At 36.9% G+C, this 17872-nt stretch overlaps 1 protein-coding gene across 1 annotated transcript; it reads right to left on the bottom strand.

Moving 5' to 3' along the window:
• Positions 1–16012: 16012 nt before the first annotated feature.
• Positions 16013–17151, bottom strand: LOC125237434 (serine protease snake-like). Its single transcript, XM_048144503.1, has one exon. The coding sequence runs from the start codon at positions 17139–17141 to the stop codon at positions 16209–16211; it is 933 nt and encodes a 310-aa protein (XP_048000460.1). The 5' UTR covers positions 17142–17151; the 3' UTR covers positions 16013–16208.
• Positions 17152–17872: the final 721 nt, after the last annotated feature.

Raw genomic sequence — 17872 nt, 5'->3', positions numbered from 1 at the left:
AACTTTTTACATATAAATTTTAACTTTTCTTCCCTGTTAGAAGGGAGCAAAGTAGCAGTTTTCTGTACACGGACTATGTTGGCAGTATAATCATATATGACAGAGTCCAGTTAGGGGCGACGACAAGCGAAACAGGAGGAGCGTGTTAGTTTGACCGTGAGGAAACCGGAAAAAACTTTTGAAATGTAATAACAATAAATTAAACAATATTCTTGTAAAAAAAGTAAGCAGGTAACTATGTTAAAAAATATATACGTAAGTAAAATACGTAATTGCATCCCTGTCAATAAATTTGGGAGTTCATAGGAGACTCAATATTGCATATTTTTCGAAATTCGCCATAGATATTGTCGGTGTTCAATGAAACATTTGGTGTATACAATAAGCAACTAGTTGTATATTACGTCAAGTAAAACATTAGATAACATGAAAGTTTGGTTTTTAAAAAAAGGCTTTTTAATAACCCTAAAAACGGCCAAACTTTAAAATGGTAGATAAATGCAAGGTTGGCAAATTAAAAAAAAACAATATGTTAATCCGGGAAATGAACATTCGGCGGAATAAAATTCCGCGAAACGTGCGTTGGGAAGTGATATTCGGTCATACAATTTTCGGAGATAAATAAGATACATAACTGTTTTTTTTTTAATAAATTTTGCTTACAAAATTGCGCGTTTTCATCCTTCCTTTCACTATTTCAAATAATTTTAGTAATAACAGCCCTATAGTAGAGCAAAATGTATATGTAATATTTAAAATATTTATTGTAAATATCTATTTATGTAAAAGTATGTGTAGTATATGCTGTATATGTATATATATAGTTTGCTTTTCTTCTTAGTAAATCACCTTTTTGTTTTCTCACTGCACCATTTGTATTGAATCTCTGTTTGGCCCTATGGTTGACTGGTAGAGAATGCCTTTTGGCATTAAGTCCGCCATTTGTACATTTTTGTATATTTTGTGCAATAAAGTTTAAATAAATAAATAAATAAATAAAATGTAATTTTTTTTTGGAATTTTTTCTACCTGCTGGATCCGCGCTGGATCCAGCTGGATTGGCGCCGATCCAGCAAAAATCCAGCTGGATTGAAAACACTGCTGGATTGCAATCCCTAAGTGTGATGTTTTACAGATAATATTTTCTTCGTGTTCATGGGATGGGACGGGATATTGTGTCAAAATCCCGACCACCGGGCAACCCTAGACGTCCCCGGGTCGAAAATTTGTTCGGTACTTAACCGAACATTTACCGAATCTTCGGCCCATCCCTATTTCCAATATAGATAGGGAACCGAAGTGTCGGTACTGTTCGAAATTAAACTTTTTCAATCATCCGCGGATTGTTCGGGAATCCATTTTATGAGGATTTTAAATGAATAGACATTTTTATAAGTTTTTAGCAATATGGAAATAGGAATAGTTATTTATAGTTTAAGAGAGGAAATGATAAATCTGTTTGCTATTAAATTTCTAGAAATAAGACTTTGAGATCGTAAATGGTGACGGTCACCGCTTTCCATAAGGCGGACCGTATGATTGTTTGCCACCGACGTAGTATATAAAAAAAAAAATCTGCTTGCAAATATGAGGTGGATTGTCAAGGTGAATAAATAGTCAGTGTAGTGGTGACATTCTGCTTTAAAATTCTCAATTTCTCGATTACATTTTCTCAGAATATAAATGCTTGTTATACCTGGTGATATTTCTGCCAAACTTTTTGTTTAAAAATATTTTTTTAATGAATTTAATAGTTTCTGGATCTGGATAAACTTGACTAAATGGCAAATGGTTAAATTAAAAACTAAAATACTATTAAATCAATTTGCAATACTTACTTCCAGCACCAAAACTGCCAAGAACAGTCGAGACAGACAGTAAACAGTAACTATCAAAAATATAATATTCATTTTCAGTAAATAATTTTATGGTGTTTCTTTCGCACTGTTTCGTAAAATAATACATACATACAATTTTCACGCCTGTGTCCCATCCCATGAAGGGGTAGGCAGAGCACATGAAACTACTCAGGTTTCAGTGCCACTCTTGGCAAATAAGGGGTTGAAAGAAAACGAAACTGACATTGCAGTGACAGGTTGCCAGCCTCTCGCCTGCGCCACAATTTAACCCATATCCCACAGTCGCCTACTACGACACCCACGGGAACGTAAAATAATAGGTATATTTATTGTAGGTACCTCATAAAAAACCGGCCAAGAGCGTGTCGGGCCACGCTCAGTGTAGGGTTCCGTAGTTTTCTGTATTTTTCTCAAAAACTACTGAACCTATCAAGTTCAAAACAATTTTCCTAGAAAGTATTTATAAAGTTCTACTTTTGTCATTTTTTTCATATTTTTTAAACATATGGTTCAAAAGTTAGAGGGGGGGGACGCACATTTTTTTCCTTTAGGAGCGATTATTTACGAAAATATTAATATTATCAAAAAGCGATCTTAGTAAACCCTTATTCATTTTTTAATACCTATCCAACAATATATCACACGTTGGGGTTGGAATGAAAAAAAATATCAGCCCCCACTTTACATGTAGGGGGGGTACACTAATAAAACATTTTTTTCCATTTTTTATTTTTGCACTTTGTTGGCGTGATTGATATACATATTGGTACCAAATTTCAGCTTTCTAGTGCTAACGGTTACTGAGATTATCCGCGGACGGACGGACGGACGGACGGACGGACAGACAGACATGGCGAAACTATAAGGGTTCCTAGTTGACTACGGAACCCTAAAAAGATCCTACGATACACGTGCGAAGAGAGAAGTCGTTACTCTTGGCGATTCCAATTTTTTATACCACGTCGGTGGCAAACAGGTATACGGCCCGCCTGATGGAAACGGTCACCGTAACCTATGGACGCCTGCAACTCACAGGGTGTCACATGCGCGTTGCCGACCCATTAGAAACTTGCACACTCCTTTTTTGAAGAACCCCATGCTGTAGTGCAGTTCATCGAATGAATGAATTTAATTGAGATTCCTCTTTTTCTCGCTTAAGTAGGTAATATATCGTCACTACTTTGAAAAAATCTCGTATCTCACGCTCCTCAAAGTTAAAACGCAGTAAGTCTATATGCATTCCATACATACTTACTACAATTTTCTTTTCATTGACAGACAAAGATACAAGTTTTTTTATAAGTAGTGACGATATCCTAATTTTCTATTTTAATAGTTATTGAAGAAATAACGACGTTAAAAACGAACGTTGAATTACTAATTTTGGCGCTGCAATATCGTCATTTATGCCACAGAGCCATTTATCAAAGCTTAATATGCACTTTTAGTTTTTTCACTAAGCATTAAAGCGTTAAAAAACCACCCGGCTTCAGTCCAAAAGTATGAAAATAAACATGTTTCATGAAACGCGGCCGAGGCAAAAATATGGAATTGCTAAAACTAGACCACATGAAATTTTATATCTCAGAAGTTGGTCTTCAAGGCAAATGGGCCATATTTAACCCCCGACGCAAAAACGACGGGGTTTTATAAGTTTGACGTGTCTGTCTGTCTGTCTGTCTGTCTGTCTGTTTGTCTGTTTGTCTGTTTGTCTGTCTGTCTGTGTGTGTGTCTGTCTGTGGCATCGTAGCTCCCGAACGGATGAACCGATTTAGATTTACTTTTTTTTGTCTGAAAGCTGAGTTAGTCGGGAATGTTCTTAGCCATGTTTCATGAAAATCAGTCTACTATATCGTGGTCGGGGGTTTTTTCAAAATTTTAATTTTGTGGTTAGGTTATTTTCAAAGTCGTCCACTTCACTTTTTTTTTGTATTTGAAATTTTTTATGTGGTTTCCACTCAGAATCAAGAATTGACGACCGGTCTGGCTCAGTCGGTAGTGACCCTGCCTGCTGAGCCGCGGTCCTGGGTACATACTATCGAATCCCGGTAGGGGCTTTTATTTGTGTGATAAGCACAGATATTTTTTTCCTGAGTCATGGATGTTTTCTATGTATTTATCTATTTAAATATGTACATATATCGTCGCTTAGAACCCATACATAGTATGTACAAGCTTTGTTTAGTTTGGGCACAGTATAATAAAGAGTACTATCGTACAGTAGGTATGGCCACTCCCGCTCCCCGCTGAGTGCCGCCCACCCGCTCTCGGTTACCTCACAGTTACCACCCGTCAAAAACGCGAACTCATTCAAGCATAGCACGCGTTCACCTACACGAGCTTAGTCTGTGTGGGTAGGAACGCGCCTCTTTCATATATTTGATCGCCAGTGTCCGAGGTGTGGTTTGGGGCTAAGTTGATCTGTGTAAGTGTCCCCAATATTTATTTATTTATTTAGAGTTCGCGAATTTTTTTAATCCTTATAAGAGAAAAAAGTGTCCCATTTTTTCATACTGTATTTTTCTGTAGCAATGATTTTTTCTGAACTTGTGTGCGAAATGTCATTTGATATTTGCCAGTCGCTTTTTGCTGAAGGAAAACATCGTGAGGAAACCGGACTAATTCCAATAGGGCGTGGTTACCCTTCGGGTTGGAAGGTCAGATGGCAGTCGCTTTCGTAAAAGTAGTACCTACGCCAAATCTTGGGATTAGTTGTCAAAGCGGACCCCAGGCTCCCATGGGCCGTAACAAATGCCGGAATAACACAAGGAGGATGATGATGAGGTATGAGAGTATGAATGTATGCATTTGTATCGTTACTAGTCGTGGTATCGTTACAAAAGTGGTCTCAAATATACTTTAGAAACGAAGTACAGTTTACAGAAATAGATAGCTTTAAAGGTCTGTGTTTACATTTCAATCTACAACTTCTACTAGTAGTGAACTCGTTTATCGCTACTTATTAAATGTTTACGTAAGAGCTAAAATAACGAAAGCAGAAGCTAAAATAATGACTGACAGACGAAGCACAGAGCTCCATTCAAATGCAGAAACAGTGTAAGCGTAAAGCTGATTGAAAGCTATTGAGCGTCCAGAGGGGCGGGAAGTGCGGCGTGCATGTCAAACAATTGAAGCTCATACAACTGTCCTGAGTCGACGCTGCATAGGGTGGACGCGCGCTCGCCCACCCCGTTGCACGCCACGCCAAACGCTCTGCTCCGAGCGTCCACTCAACCACTTACAAAGGACGAATTTTTGACGTTTTAGAATGCGATACTCGGTAACTAAAATCTAGTATGTATTTCTAATAATGGGCGCAGTTCATTTTCTCCATACAATGGCTGGTTTTTCCTTGATTTTTCTGCTATCACGTACCCTATTCTAAGGCTTTGTGCCTTATTGACATCCAATAATAGCAGTTACTGTGTAAATGATAGTATTTGTATAAGGTTTTCCTTAAGATCAATCGCGCCGGAAACCGGATTGTCTGAAACCACAGTATAAGGACCAGTAATAAATCTTCAAACTATTTTTGAGCCGTCCGGTTTGTCCTTGAGCAGCGCTCTGCGCGAGCGAGGTGCAGAGAGCACATGTGGGAACGGACGATCGCGGTCGCGCTAACTATAAAAAAATTTTTTTCATATTTTTTGAACATATGGTTCAAAAGTTAGAGGGGGGGATGCACTTTTTTTTCCTTTAGGAGCGATTATTTCTGAAAATAATAATAATATCAAAAAACGATCTTAGTAAGCCCTTATTCATTTTTAAATACCTATCCAACAGTATGTCACACGTTGGGGTTAGAATGAAAAAAAATATCAGCCCCCACTTTACATGTAGGGGGGGTACCCTAATAAAACATTTTTTTCCATTTTTTATTTTTGCACTTTGTTGGCGTGATTGATATACATATTGATACCAAATTTCAGCTTTCTAGTGCTAACGGTTACTGAGATTATCCGCGGACGGACGGACGGACGGACGGACAGACAGACAGACATGGCGAAACTATAAGGGTTCCTAGTTGACTACGGAACCCTAAAAATGTTCAATGTTTAAAATGATAACTAATTTTATTTTTAAATTTTACTGTACACATCTCTGACATACCTACTTATACTAATTATTATTGTTTATTGAATACCTAAGTACTACGAATGTATGAAACCATGACAATGTATGATTAATACTAATAAAGAATATGAATATGAATATAACGCGCGCCGCGCCGCAGAACTGACAGAACTAATATCAAGATAGTTCTGTGCGTGCGAGAGAGCCAAACACTGATTTCGGGAGATTCGCTACTGGGTCGTCCTTATACTGTGCTGAAACAAACATCCATGCAATACAAGGATAATAAAAGTTGTCAATGGATGGAATGGATTTTAGAAGGAAAGTGCCTCTGTATTTTACTTTTGTACTTATTTATCTGTTTTGAGTCTTATGGCTTTTTAGATTGACTTAGATTTTGTCTTTTGACGCTTCCTCTACATTCGCTTCGAACAAAGTTTATGTTTGGATTTTTAACCCCCGACGCAAAAACGACGGGGTGTTATAAGTTTGACGTGTCTGTCTGTCTGTCTGTCTGTCTGTCTGTCTGTTTGTCTGTCTGTGTGTGTGTCTGTCTGTGGCATCGTAGCTCCCGAACGGATGAACCGATTTCGATTTAGTTTTTTTTATTTGAAAGCTGTGTTAGTCGGGAGTGTTCTTAGCCATGTTTCATGAAAATCGGACCACTAGGTCGCGTTCGGGGGGTTTTCAAAATTTTAATTTTGTGATTAGGTTATGTCAACTTAAGTTGATAGAATTACCGATAAAAAAAAAACCCGACATAATGGACCGATTTTCATGAAACATGGCTAAGAACACTCCCGACTAACTCAGCTTTCAAACAAAGAAAACTAAATCTAAATCGGTTCATCCGTTCGGGAGCTACGATGCCACAGACAGACACACACACAGACATACAGACATACAGACAGATAGACAGACAGACAAACAGACAGACAGACACGTCAAACTTATAACACCCCGTCGTTTTTGCGCCGGGGGTTAAAAAACACCATCTGTACTGAAAAGTAAGTAGTAGTAGTAAAAACTTTATTGCACAGAACAACTTACAAGTACAGTGAATAATTATAATGGTTATGTACAAAGGCGAGGCCTTTAAGGGATCTCTTCTAGCTAACCTTAAAATAACTGAGAGAGGAAAATAGGAAATGGTAGACAAACACTACTAAAGTGCCGATGCATATTTATATGTACAGAGTACCTGTCTACTATATATGCCTACTCTAAAAATGAATACAATACGTATAAGTACAAAATATATATACGTATAAAATAAACATATATCAAAATAATAATAACCGCACACGGCCCAGTTTTAATTTTTTCCCCTCAATAGCTCGGAAACACGTGTTTTGTCCTTTAATACTAGCGGGTAAAAACGCATTTTATCCACTAGTGGGTAAAGTAATTTGACCTTGAATAAAGTCAAATTAACTGCTTTAAAATTGATAAAAGTAGGTGAATCTAGTAATAAAGATGATTTACCACCTGTGGAACTACTGGAAGCAGTGATAAACGCATTTTTTGCGTTGTAGTTTCCTCGCTATAGTGAGGGGAAAAGTTTTGTGTTACACTCGGGTGTAAATGTATTTTACTTCTCGTGTGTTAAAAAACTCGCAAGTTCAGGATTCTATTCTCGAACCACTCGCTTCGCTCGTGGTTCAACTATAGAATCCTTTCACTTGCTCGTTTTTCAATTTCACACTCGGCGTTAAAATACAACTTTGCCCCCTTGTATAACAAATAACTATTCTTATTAGTTTTCATGTGAACGCCATATCTTCTTTAATTTTGCCTTCAGCTATGCTACTGACTGACTGCTAAGTTGCGGCTCTGTATTGTTGTATTTCTGCGACGAAACCGCATCTTCTTTATTGCTGTCCGGCAAAAACCGCCTAAAAAGATTCATTATGAAGCACATGGTATATTACGTAATGGTTTTTTATTTGTGCTAAAAAACTCACAAGTATATAGTAACTGCTTATTTGTGTATTTATTCTTCATAGCACATAGTACCTACTTGCTCTTTAATTTTTTGTAATAAAAAGCTCCCTAAATTCGAAAATTGCAAAATGCTCCATACAAACTTCCCCATTTTAGGGAAGTGGGAGGTTAGAAAGAGACAAAAAATTGTTTGTGTCACTTTCCATCCCTTTAATTAAATATTTCCACTTAAAAGACCACGTCAATTCGTCGATCCGTTTTGCCGTGAAAGACGGAAAAATAAACAGACTTAACAGACAGACACACACTTTCCCATTTATAATATTAAAAATATACCTAAGTAAACATTACTGATACAACGGGGGACAAAAGAGCTGGCAGCTTCCTCGCTCAACGTATAAGCATAGCGATTCTGCGAGGAAATGCTGCCAGCATCTTGGACACTGTTTAGACTTAGATTTTTTTTTCTATTTAATTGCCTAGTTTATAATATTGATTGTATCATTTTTTTATTTGTGTTATTAATAAATAATTTTAATTCCAAAGTGAACATTTATTTCTTAATTCTAGATTTAACTTTCAATCCTTCAAAGGCATTTCAAAACGATAACAATTTCAAAGGTAGTTCAAAATCTAGCCGCAAGTTGTGGGAACAGCCTTCCGCCAACAATGCTGAAAGAATCTGTTTACCGCCCGGCTTAAAGGGATTCCGCGGTAACTCCCGGATACTTGCACAACTCGGGGGTGGAAAAAAGTGATTAATTTGCTGGATGAGTGTAGACTGATTTTAAATACGTAAATGAGTTGTTTGAAGATAATTTCCATTTTAGACTAAGAAAAGAGGTTTTAAACTTAACAAAAATCTAGGATTAAATGGAGAAATGTAATTGGTATTGACCATAACTGTTTGGTAAATAATAGTAGGTACATTACGCTGCGCCGACGCGGCGTCGGGCTTTGCCATACAGTTGGCCCGACGCTAGGCTCGCGAGACGCTAGATGTGGGGGGGGGGGTCCTAACTGTAATATCGTTATCATTTCTCTTACAATTATTTCTCTTATTTCTCTTTACACAGTACAATCCTTTTTAAGTACATTTTCAGGAGGATCAAATTAAAACCAGCTATTCCAACATTCCCAACTTCCCAGACAACTCGAGTTTTTAAAAACTAATTAAATACGAAATTTCTTAATCGACCCAGACCTCGGATAGCCCGGGGCAGATTGGCAATTATAAAAAATGGTCCCAAAATTGTCCCCGATAAAAAAGGGGGTTGTTAAGTTGAGGGACCGCGTGGGCGTACAGATTTGGAGAATTTCGGATTGAGGTTTTTTATGGTTTATTAACCTAAGTTTAATTAATTCGGTTGCAGGTATTTTAGGGCATTTTCAGAATTTAATCCAATTAGCGAGAGTTGTTAACAAAAATTAATTCACTGTCAGTTTTGTGGCGACAATTAAGCATGAAATCTGTCAAAAAAATTACACTTTTCACATTCTGAATGTAAATTATCGCTTAAAGTTTATGTAATTAACACAAAAATAATATTTTTATTGAAATTTCATGCTTAACAATTGTTACAAAACGGACACTGAGTTAATTTTTGTTAAGAAGTTTCGCTAATTGGGGGGTCCTAAATTCTGAAAATGCCCTTTAATAAGAGGCATGTGGCCTCGCTCAGCATTTTCTGTCGCAGAAAAGAACATCTAACGCCGTGGCTTGCGTGGGCGATGGTCGTGCGACGGCGATGCGACGCTTGCGAAATCAAACCTTATCGATATGGAAGTATGAGACGCGACGGCGACGGTATATTATATATTTTAGTTAGTTTATGTATGTATATGATTGTACTTATTTATGTATGTATATTGATGATGCATATAGTATTTAGATAGTGACATATCTATTTAAATTTCTGTTTTATTTTCCGCACCAATTGTAAGTTTCTGTTTGGTCCAATAGTTGACTGGTAGAGAATGCCTTAAGGCATTAAGTTCGCCATTTGTACTTTATGTTGTGCAATAAAGGTTAAATAAATAAATAAATAAATAATCCTACCCTTACCTATGTCACAGTATAATAAAGAGTACTATCGTACAGTATGGCCACACCCGCTCCCCGCTGAAAGTGCCGCCCACCCCCTCTCGGTTACCTCACAGTTACCGCCTCTCAAAAACGCGAACAGTAGACCTGTCATATTTCACTCATACAAGCATGCTACGCGTTCACCTACACGAGCTTAGAATGTGTGTTAGGAACGCGCCTCTTTCATATATTTGATCGCCAGTGTCCGGGGTGTGCCTATTTATTTATTTATTTATTTAATCAAAAAGTAACACAGCATTACAGTTTACACCAAGGCACTGTGAAACTACAAAATACAAAACAAGACTTACAAAAAAAATAATACAAAAGACATACAAAAAATAAACAAATTAAACATTAGATTTGGGCGACGACGTAACAGCGTACAGCCTATGTATTTATTTATTAGCTTACTGACAAACCTGAACGATTTGTGCTACCATTTTGCATAATTGTTATAAATAAGTCAAGTATTGATTGATTTAATCGCAGTTTTCATTAATATTGTATCTTTAAAGTCAGTGCCTTTGCCGGCAAAATGTTTGATTCATATAAAGTGACCAAGATTGATCTTTATCCTAGACTAGATGTTTTAATAATACATGAAGTTACTAATATATGTTGTTATTGTTACAGGTAAGCTGGTATTTCTGCAGACGATGATCTTGACCTAGGATGAAATGGTTGGTTTCAAAAATTAGGTTTTTTCTAAATCATAATTTTTTTTCGTCAACTTTACCCAAGGTTTGAATTTCAAGTTAAAATCTATATGAAATTGTGGATAACCTCCTCAGTCCTCGTGTCCACATTTTTGTACATTTATTCCAAAAACAATTTTGAATTTTTATTGAGTAACAAAAGGTCTCAATTGCAAAAATAATACAAATGCTTCCAAGACTGCGGAGGGATGCAATTTTGTCATTTGTTTTTGAAGTATCTAATAAGAGCCTTGACCAGTGGCCCATTTCTCAAAGTTACAAGCAGAAGTCTCTTTTCAATTTGTCATAAGGTACAGCGGGGCAAATCTCGACTGGGGGACATATGTAACTGCTTAATTTTTTTCCATGTTTTACAATGCTTGCATTATTAAATAGAGTGTCCACCGGTTATATGGTAGACGTGTTCAGTGGATAGATGTAGAACTCAACATCATATAATAATGGAAAAAATGGATTAGTTACAATGGTCCCCCAATCGAGATTTGCCCCGCTGTACCATATTAGATAGTGTCAACCACTTGTAAGTTGTAACATGTAGCTTCGAAAATGGGCCACAGTTGGTATGGTGAAAAGGTTTTTACATGTCAATCAACTCTCATTCACTTAATTTTGATACAAATTAACAGTGTAACGCCGTGTCTTGCGTGGGCGACGGTCGCGCGACCGTCGCGCGACCGTCGCCATCGCATCGTCTACTTCCATATCGATAAGGTTTGATTTCGTATGCGTCGCCTCGCCGTCGCGCGAACATCGCGCGACCGTCGCCCACGCAAGCCACGGCGTCAGTTCATCTGGTACCCGTGTATGTACGTACATCACCCGAAATCCGTCTAGAGCCGTCTCGAAGTTTAAATGAATATTACGTATTTTCGTGCGCGTTGTAAATCCTGTTTTTTGTGTAATAAGATGACTTTTAAACTTATCCTAACTTTAATGGCTTATTTTCACATAATGCGTTCCTTGACTTTCGAGTTCAATGAATATTGTTTTAGAGTTTGACCTTTGATTAGGTATTTTTAGCCGAAAATTATTTTTGTAGATAAGTATTGTACAAAAGAAAAGTTATCATCAAAGGGCGCGTTTGAGAAATAGAAATAACTAGCTTTTTCCCGCGCCTTCGCTAGCGGTAAATTGTTGCGGAATGATCCATACGAACTTCCACACCCGCATTATCGGGAAGTGGGGAGTTAGGAAGAGACATAAAGTAGAACTATCTCCTCTTAAAATTCACGTCACTTCGTCGCTCCGTTTTGCCGTGAAAGACGGACAAACAAACCGACACACAAATTTTCCTGTTTATAATATGGATGTAAAGACGGAACACATATGTATATATATACTCTTATTATGTGTTTACATTATTTACCTTTACCTACGTTAAAATCGCATCAACGTTTCTAATCTGAAATAGTATAAGTTCATTACGATAGAAGTGCGTAAAAAAGGTAACGAATTAATTCGATATGAACATGTTCATGTTGTAAAAGTATTACTTAATTTATCGTATTTTTATCGAAATCATAGTATAATTTAACCTTCCACAGTATTACTGTACTTAAAATAATATAAAGGTAGGTATATAAAATATAATTTACACCGAACAATAGCGGACCGATAAAAGCGGTTTCAGGGTTGACACAACTTTGTCCAAGAGCCTTTTGTCGCAGGTGAGACTGTTATGCTTTTGGCAACCCTAGCATTAAATAAGCCATACAGAATTTCTGCGAAAGCTTTGTTCAATATTAATTTTTAGTTAGTTAAATGATTTAAGAGACGATATTTTGAATTGAACAAATTTTACCTTAATAATATTTTCAGAAGGGTGAACTTGAGGAAGTAGAAATTTTCCTTAAAGTTAAATGTTATTTCGATTAGATTTCCTATAACAAGAGAGTGCTCTTAATATTATTAAAGGAATATTATTCCGCATATTTTGGGTTTTGTATTAAATTAAAATTTTAGTTTATATCGTACAATATAGATGTATTATATGATTTAGGCGGAAGTTTTAATGTTCCATTTCTTGTGATTACTTTATTATTTTCTTTATTTACTTTAACTCTTAGGCTAGGCTATTTTATAATATGATATATAAAAGTAAAATACAAAGCCACTTACAAAACAATACAAAATGTATAAACACATTATAAAAAACCGCCAGCAGCGGGGCAGGGCCCAAGTTGCCGGTGGTTAGGGCTGCGGAGAGAGGAACCGCCGGACTATCCGCGTCGTTTCCAAGATCACCGCCTTCTGCATCTGGGGACCGATTTCTGAATCTCGAATGCATGAATTCGTCATTCAAAAGTCTGTGGAAAACGACGTAATGCTACGACTTTCGAACGGCGAATTGATAACATTTCATATTTTTAAGTACTACTTTTTATTGTTTGGTTTGAAAGAACTCAATACTAAAAGATACACGGATATTTTTTTTTTCAAAAACTGATATTTTAATGAGAAAATCCCTTCTTATTACTTCGTCGAGCAGAAAGAGCGTAAGTTACAAACGTCAAGACGCAGCTTCGTGACGTCACATGTGTTGTTTCATACACCTAAGAAAACGACAAAATCATTTCTAAAAAAAATAGTTTTAACTGTCAGCTCAAACAGTCCGGTATGTCTGACTGTCGTGTGTCACTGTAAACCTATAGTGAATGACTACGAACCATAGACTAAGCCATGAAATTTTTAATATCTTTGCTACGAACTGTGATAAGTGTCACTGTCAAACTCAAGTGACATCCCAACTGGAAGATTTTTTTGTTATAGTGGCAGCTCTAAATCAGCTATTTGACGTCACTTCCCCATTTTCCCCATTTTTAAGATTTAAAAAAAAAAATTAAAAAAATTATTTATGTGATCTACAAGCGTATATCTCGAAATGGTTTTCGATTTAGGGACATTGAAAATTTTGAAACGTTGTCAATTCATGCGTTCGAGGATTCAAAAATCGGTCCCCTGGCCCTTGATCCAGCCACCTAGCGAGTCTCTTAAGGGGTTGGTCGAGACTCTCGCTATGAGACCGTTCGCTGAAACGACTATCGGAACAATGATCGTCGAATCAACATCCCACATGGCGGTTATCTCGTGAGCCAAGTCTAGGCACTTACTGGACTTGTCCTTCTCGGCTTTCACGAGATTCTCATCATGGGGGATGGTGATGTCAACGAGCACTGCCCGGCGTTGCGGTCGATCTATTATCAGTATCACAATGTCAGATTGGCTACAATAGTCCTGTCAGTGATAATAGATCGATGACTACTTTCTTTATTGCGGACCCTGTAATAAAAATCCGTAATATAACTAAGAATTAGACTTAGCTTAGTTTACATCAATTTTGATTGCACAGATTTTGCTAGTGTTTAATCAAACGCCATAAATACATATTTTAGAAGATAATAATTTAAAATAACACAAAAGTAATATTATACATAAAGACTTCTTTATGATATCGACTCATAATATATTCATAAACAGGTAAAACAGGTAACTATCTTTTCAGTACAGATGGTGTTTTTTTTACGCACTAGTGCGAGATGTGGTATATTCCGTATATTATATGCGAGGTCGAAACTTCGGAGGCTCATCTGTACTGAAAAACGTCGTAGGATACACGTGCGAACTTCTTTTTTTACGCACTTGTATCGTAATGTACAATACAATACAATACAAATACTCTTTATTGCACACCTCAATACACGAAACAACATAGCAAGTATAAACAACAACTACTAATGTACTATATTTTAAAGAAATTCTTTATTTACATGAACATAATTAACATACCTAATTATATAAAAAATAAAGACTAAACTTAAAAGCTAGCTAATGTCTAAAGTAGGCCCTTGCGGCATTGTACCAAGGTTACTGGCGACATTTCCTCGATATCGCAATCCTGATACGTAGTGCGAGGAAGTCGCCAGCTCTTCGGTAACCAGTTACCCCACCAGTCACCAGACGCTTCGCGATTTCTGTGAACAACTTGTTCGCGCTGGGACCCCATGAGTAGAGTGTCTACGCCAAAAGGTACAAAAAGTAATTTTGAATTATTACATACGCGAACAAAGTTAACGTTAATAAAATACATAATTTGCTATACATCTAAACAAGTCACTAACAAAATGTACGCCTTTACTACATAAAACGTAATAACTATTTAAATAAATAAAATAAAAAAGCCTTTTATTTCTTACTTTGGTATTTATAACTATTTAAAGTTCATAAAGTGCATTATTTTTGCTCGCGCGTGTTTTAAACCCGGACCTTAATTACACGGTCCCTAATTACCCGTTCCAAACGGGCCAGAAATCGGATTCGTGTTTACACGAAACACGGACACGACCGGGAGCCCTATTTTAAAATGCATGCAGAGACAACTGCAAACTTTGCATATTTTTCCGAAGAATGTATAACAAATGTTGTCTCATATCCTTCAGACTAAACTTGCATGTAAAACGTTTCGTGTAGTTCACGAGTGACTATTGCATTTTATTTAAAGGGTTTAAAGCATGTTTTTGAAAAGTTTAGTGAAAATTGAGATAAAAGTACAAAAATCCTTTATTATTTTCTTGAAATAAATACATACATACATACAACATACAATCACGCCTGTATCCCATAAAGGGGTAGGCAGAACAAATGAACTACTAAAGCTTCAGTGCCAATCTTGGCAAATAAGGGGTTGAAAGAAAACGAAACTGTGACATTGCAGTGACAGGTTGCCAGCCTCTCGCCTACGCCACAATTTAACCCAAAATACAAAAATTTATTATACAAGTAAAACTTATTTTTCATAGCATTTTTTTCCTTTTCAGTTAATATTTAGTTTAAAAAAAATACATTAAAGAAAACTTTGTATACTTATTGATAATTTACCATCAAATAGGAAGGTCAAATGCCAGTCACTTTTGTAAAAACTAGTAAAAAGAAAAGGACTAATAACAAGGAAGGCAGCTTGAAAACACTAGGAAAACACAAATAACTATTATATTATGGATAAATTTACTAAGTCAGTCGTAAACATTCAATGTCTTTCAATACATAATTTCTATTTTTTCTAAAATGCGCACATAAATGTCAATCACATAAAACGCGTATCGACAACGTTTCCATCACTATAAATTCACAACAGTTGACAATATCACGGTTACATTTTTCCATTAATCTTAGTGTACGGTTTGAGTGCACGTGCGGCGTGGATTTCAAACAATTGAAGCTCATACAAGTGTCCTGAGTCGACGCTGGACGTACGCTCGCCCGCCCCGCTGCACGCCCGCCGAACGCTCCGCTCCGAACGCTCCGCTCCGAACGCTCCGCCGAACGCTCCGCTCCGAACGCTCCGCTCCGAACGCTCCGCTCCGAACGCTCCGCTCCGAACGCTCCGCTCCGAACGCTCCGCTCCGAACGCTCCGCTCCGAATGTTCACTCAGGCTTTACAAGAGGGCCACAGACTACCGATACCGCTTTGCCGGACTATATCGGCCTGTCAGTTATTCGGCACAGTCAGCATAATGGTCTCTTATCAACCTACGGCCAAACAATACCCTCAATCCATTCCATATACCTCCACACTCTTGTATACACCCCTGGAGCCATTTTCCTCCCACAATCCCTTCCAAAACTAGTAACCCCCACCACTGTATGAAGAGGAAACGTCTTCTCACAATCCACTCTATCCGGCATATACTGCAAAGGTCCACCAGAATCCCCTTGGCAAGTATCCTTACCTCCATTCAAATAATCACCAGCACATAACTGATTACCCGTGATACCATCAGCTATGATCTTCCTTTTAATCATAAATTTCATTGACTTATTACAAATGGAGTTATCCACTATATCTACATCCACTTTCATTAACGTTTGACTTCCAGTAGCTGATCCCGATGACGTTGTCCCAAACCCAATCGCTGTCAAACTCAAGTCTGGTATTTCTTCACTCATAGGTAGACAGGCGATCCTCAAATGCCTGTTCAAAACGAAAGGCTTACCAGCTTTCATCAAAGCTACATCATGGTATTTCGAAGGAGGTTTATAATCAGGATGGACGACGATCTTCGCTACTTCTCTTTCTTGTTCTAATTCTTTTGCTTCATCGATTTCGAAGGTAGCTGTTCCTAATAGGAGAATTGCTGCCGGTCCATTGGTTGGGTCTTCTGAACAATGGGCAGCAGTTAACACCCAGTCCACACTGATAAGTGATCCTCCACACTTCCAAGCAGGTTCATCATGTTCTTTATCAGGTTTCCTAAATCCTATCAGCACCATATGAGGGTATAGCAGCAGATCTATAGGAACTCTTACTCTGGACGTTGGGTAGTACACATTATGACACTCCAGCATAGTTTTTCCATAATCTTTGCAAGCTTCATGCGCTTTTTCACCAACACCGTTCACTCCGGTCCATATTACTAATAAAATAACTGCTATTTTTGCATTTAATTCACGTAATATATTCATTTCGTGTGTAGCGTTTGAATTCTGCGTTATCACTGATTTTCAAAGTGAATGATTTTAATTTTTTCTAGCCGTTTCCAATCAATACCATAAAATTGAGTATTCGATGCGCATGTTTTGATCGCGTATATTTTTTTCTTTGAATGTAGGCATGTTTCCTTCATTAATATCAATTGATTTGTTACTGTTATTAAATAAATATTGTAATTAGTGTTTTATAGATAAGAGATGGCAATATTTTTTTTATTTGACATGCTTTTTTAGTGTTAGCGTTGGGGTAATTTCGCAGTACAGAAATGCTCGGGCAATTTCGAAAGGGGAATCTTGATATGATAGATAGATATAGTGGTGACTTTTATGTGACTTACTAGATGACTTTCAAAATTATCCCAATGCACCCTACATAATTATAATTAAATTTAATAGACAACAGAGAATTAAAAAAAATGGTTTTAATTAAAAATCAATGCCTCAATGCCACGGATGCAGAAACAATGAAAAACAGCAATAAAATAATATTGTGTTGTGAAACTGCAAACATTAAATACACAATGAATTGATAATGTATGTGTATCGTAGAATGTTATTATTTTTGGGAATGAATACTTGAATGTTATTTTTATTATTTTACAATTAAAATGTTGTGTATTTTTCATTACAAAATAGAAAGGCGTCAAGAATTATGAAAAAGATGCTAAATTTTACCAATAAAATATTCAAAATACTTTACCAAT

This window comes from Leguminivora glycinivorella, chromosome 21 (assembly GCF_023078275.1).
Source record: "Leguminivora glycinivorella isolate SPB_JAAS2020 chromosome 21, LegGlyc_1.1, whole genome shotgun sequence".
In the NCBI taxonomy this organism is placed as follows: Eukaryota; Metazoa; Arthropoda; class Insecta; order Lepidoptera; family Tortricidae; genus Leguminivora; species Leguminivora glycinivorella.
Note: the sequence above shows the minus strand (reverse complement) of the source record. Positions and strands in the feature narration are given on the sequence as shown.

Excerpts from the sequence above, each read along its gene's own strand:
- LOC125237434 (XM_048144503.1), bottom strand. The coding sequence starts at position 17,141 with ATGAATATATTACGTGAATTAAATGCAAAAATAGCAGTTATTTTATTA.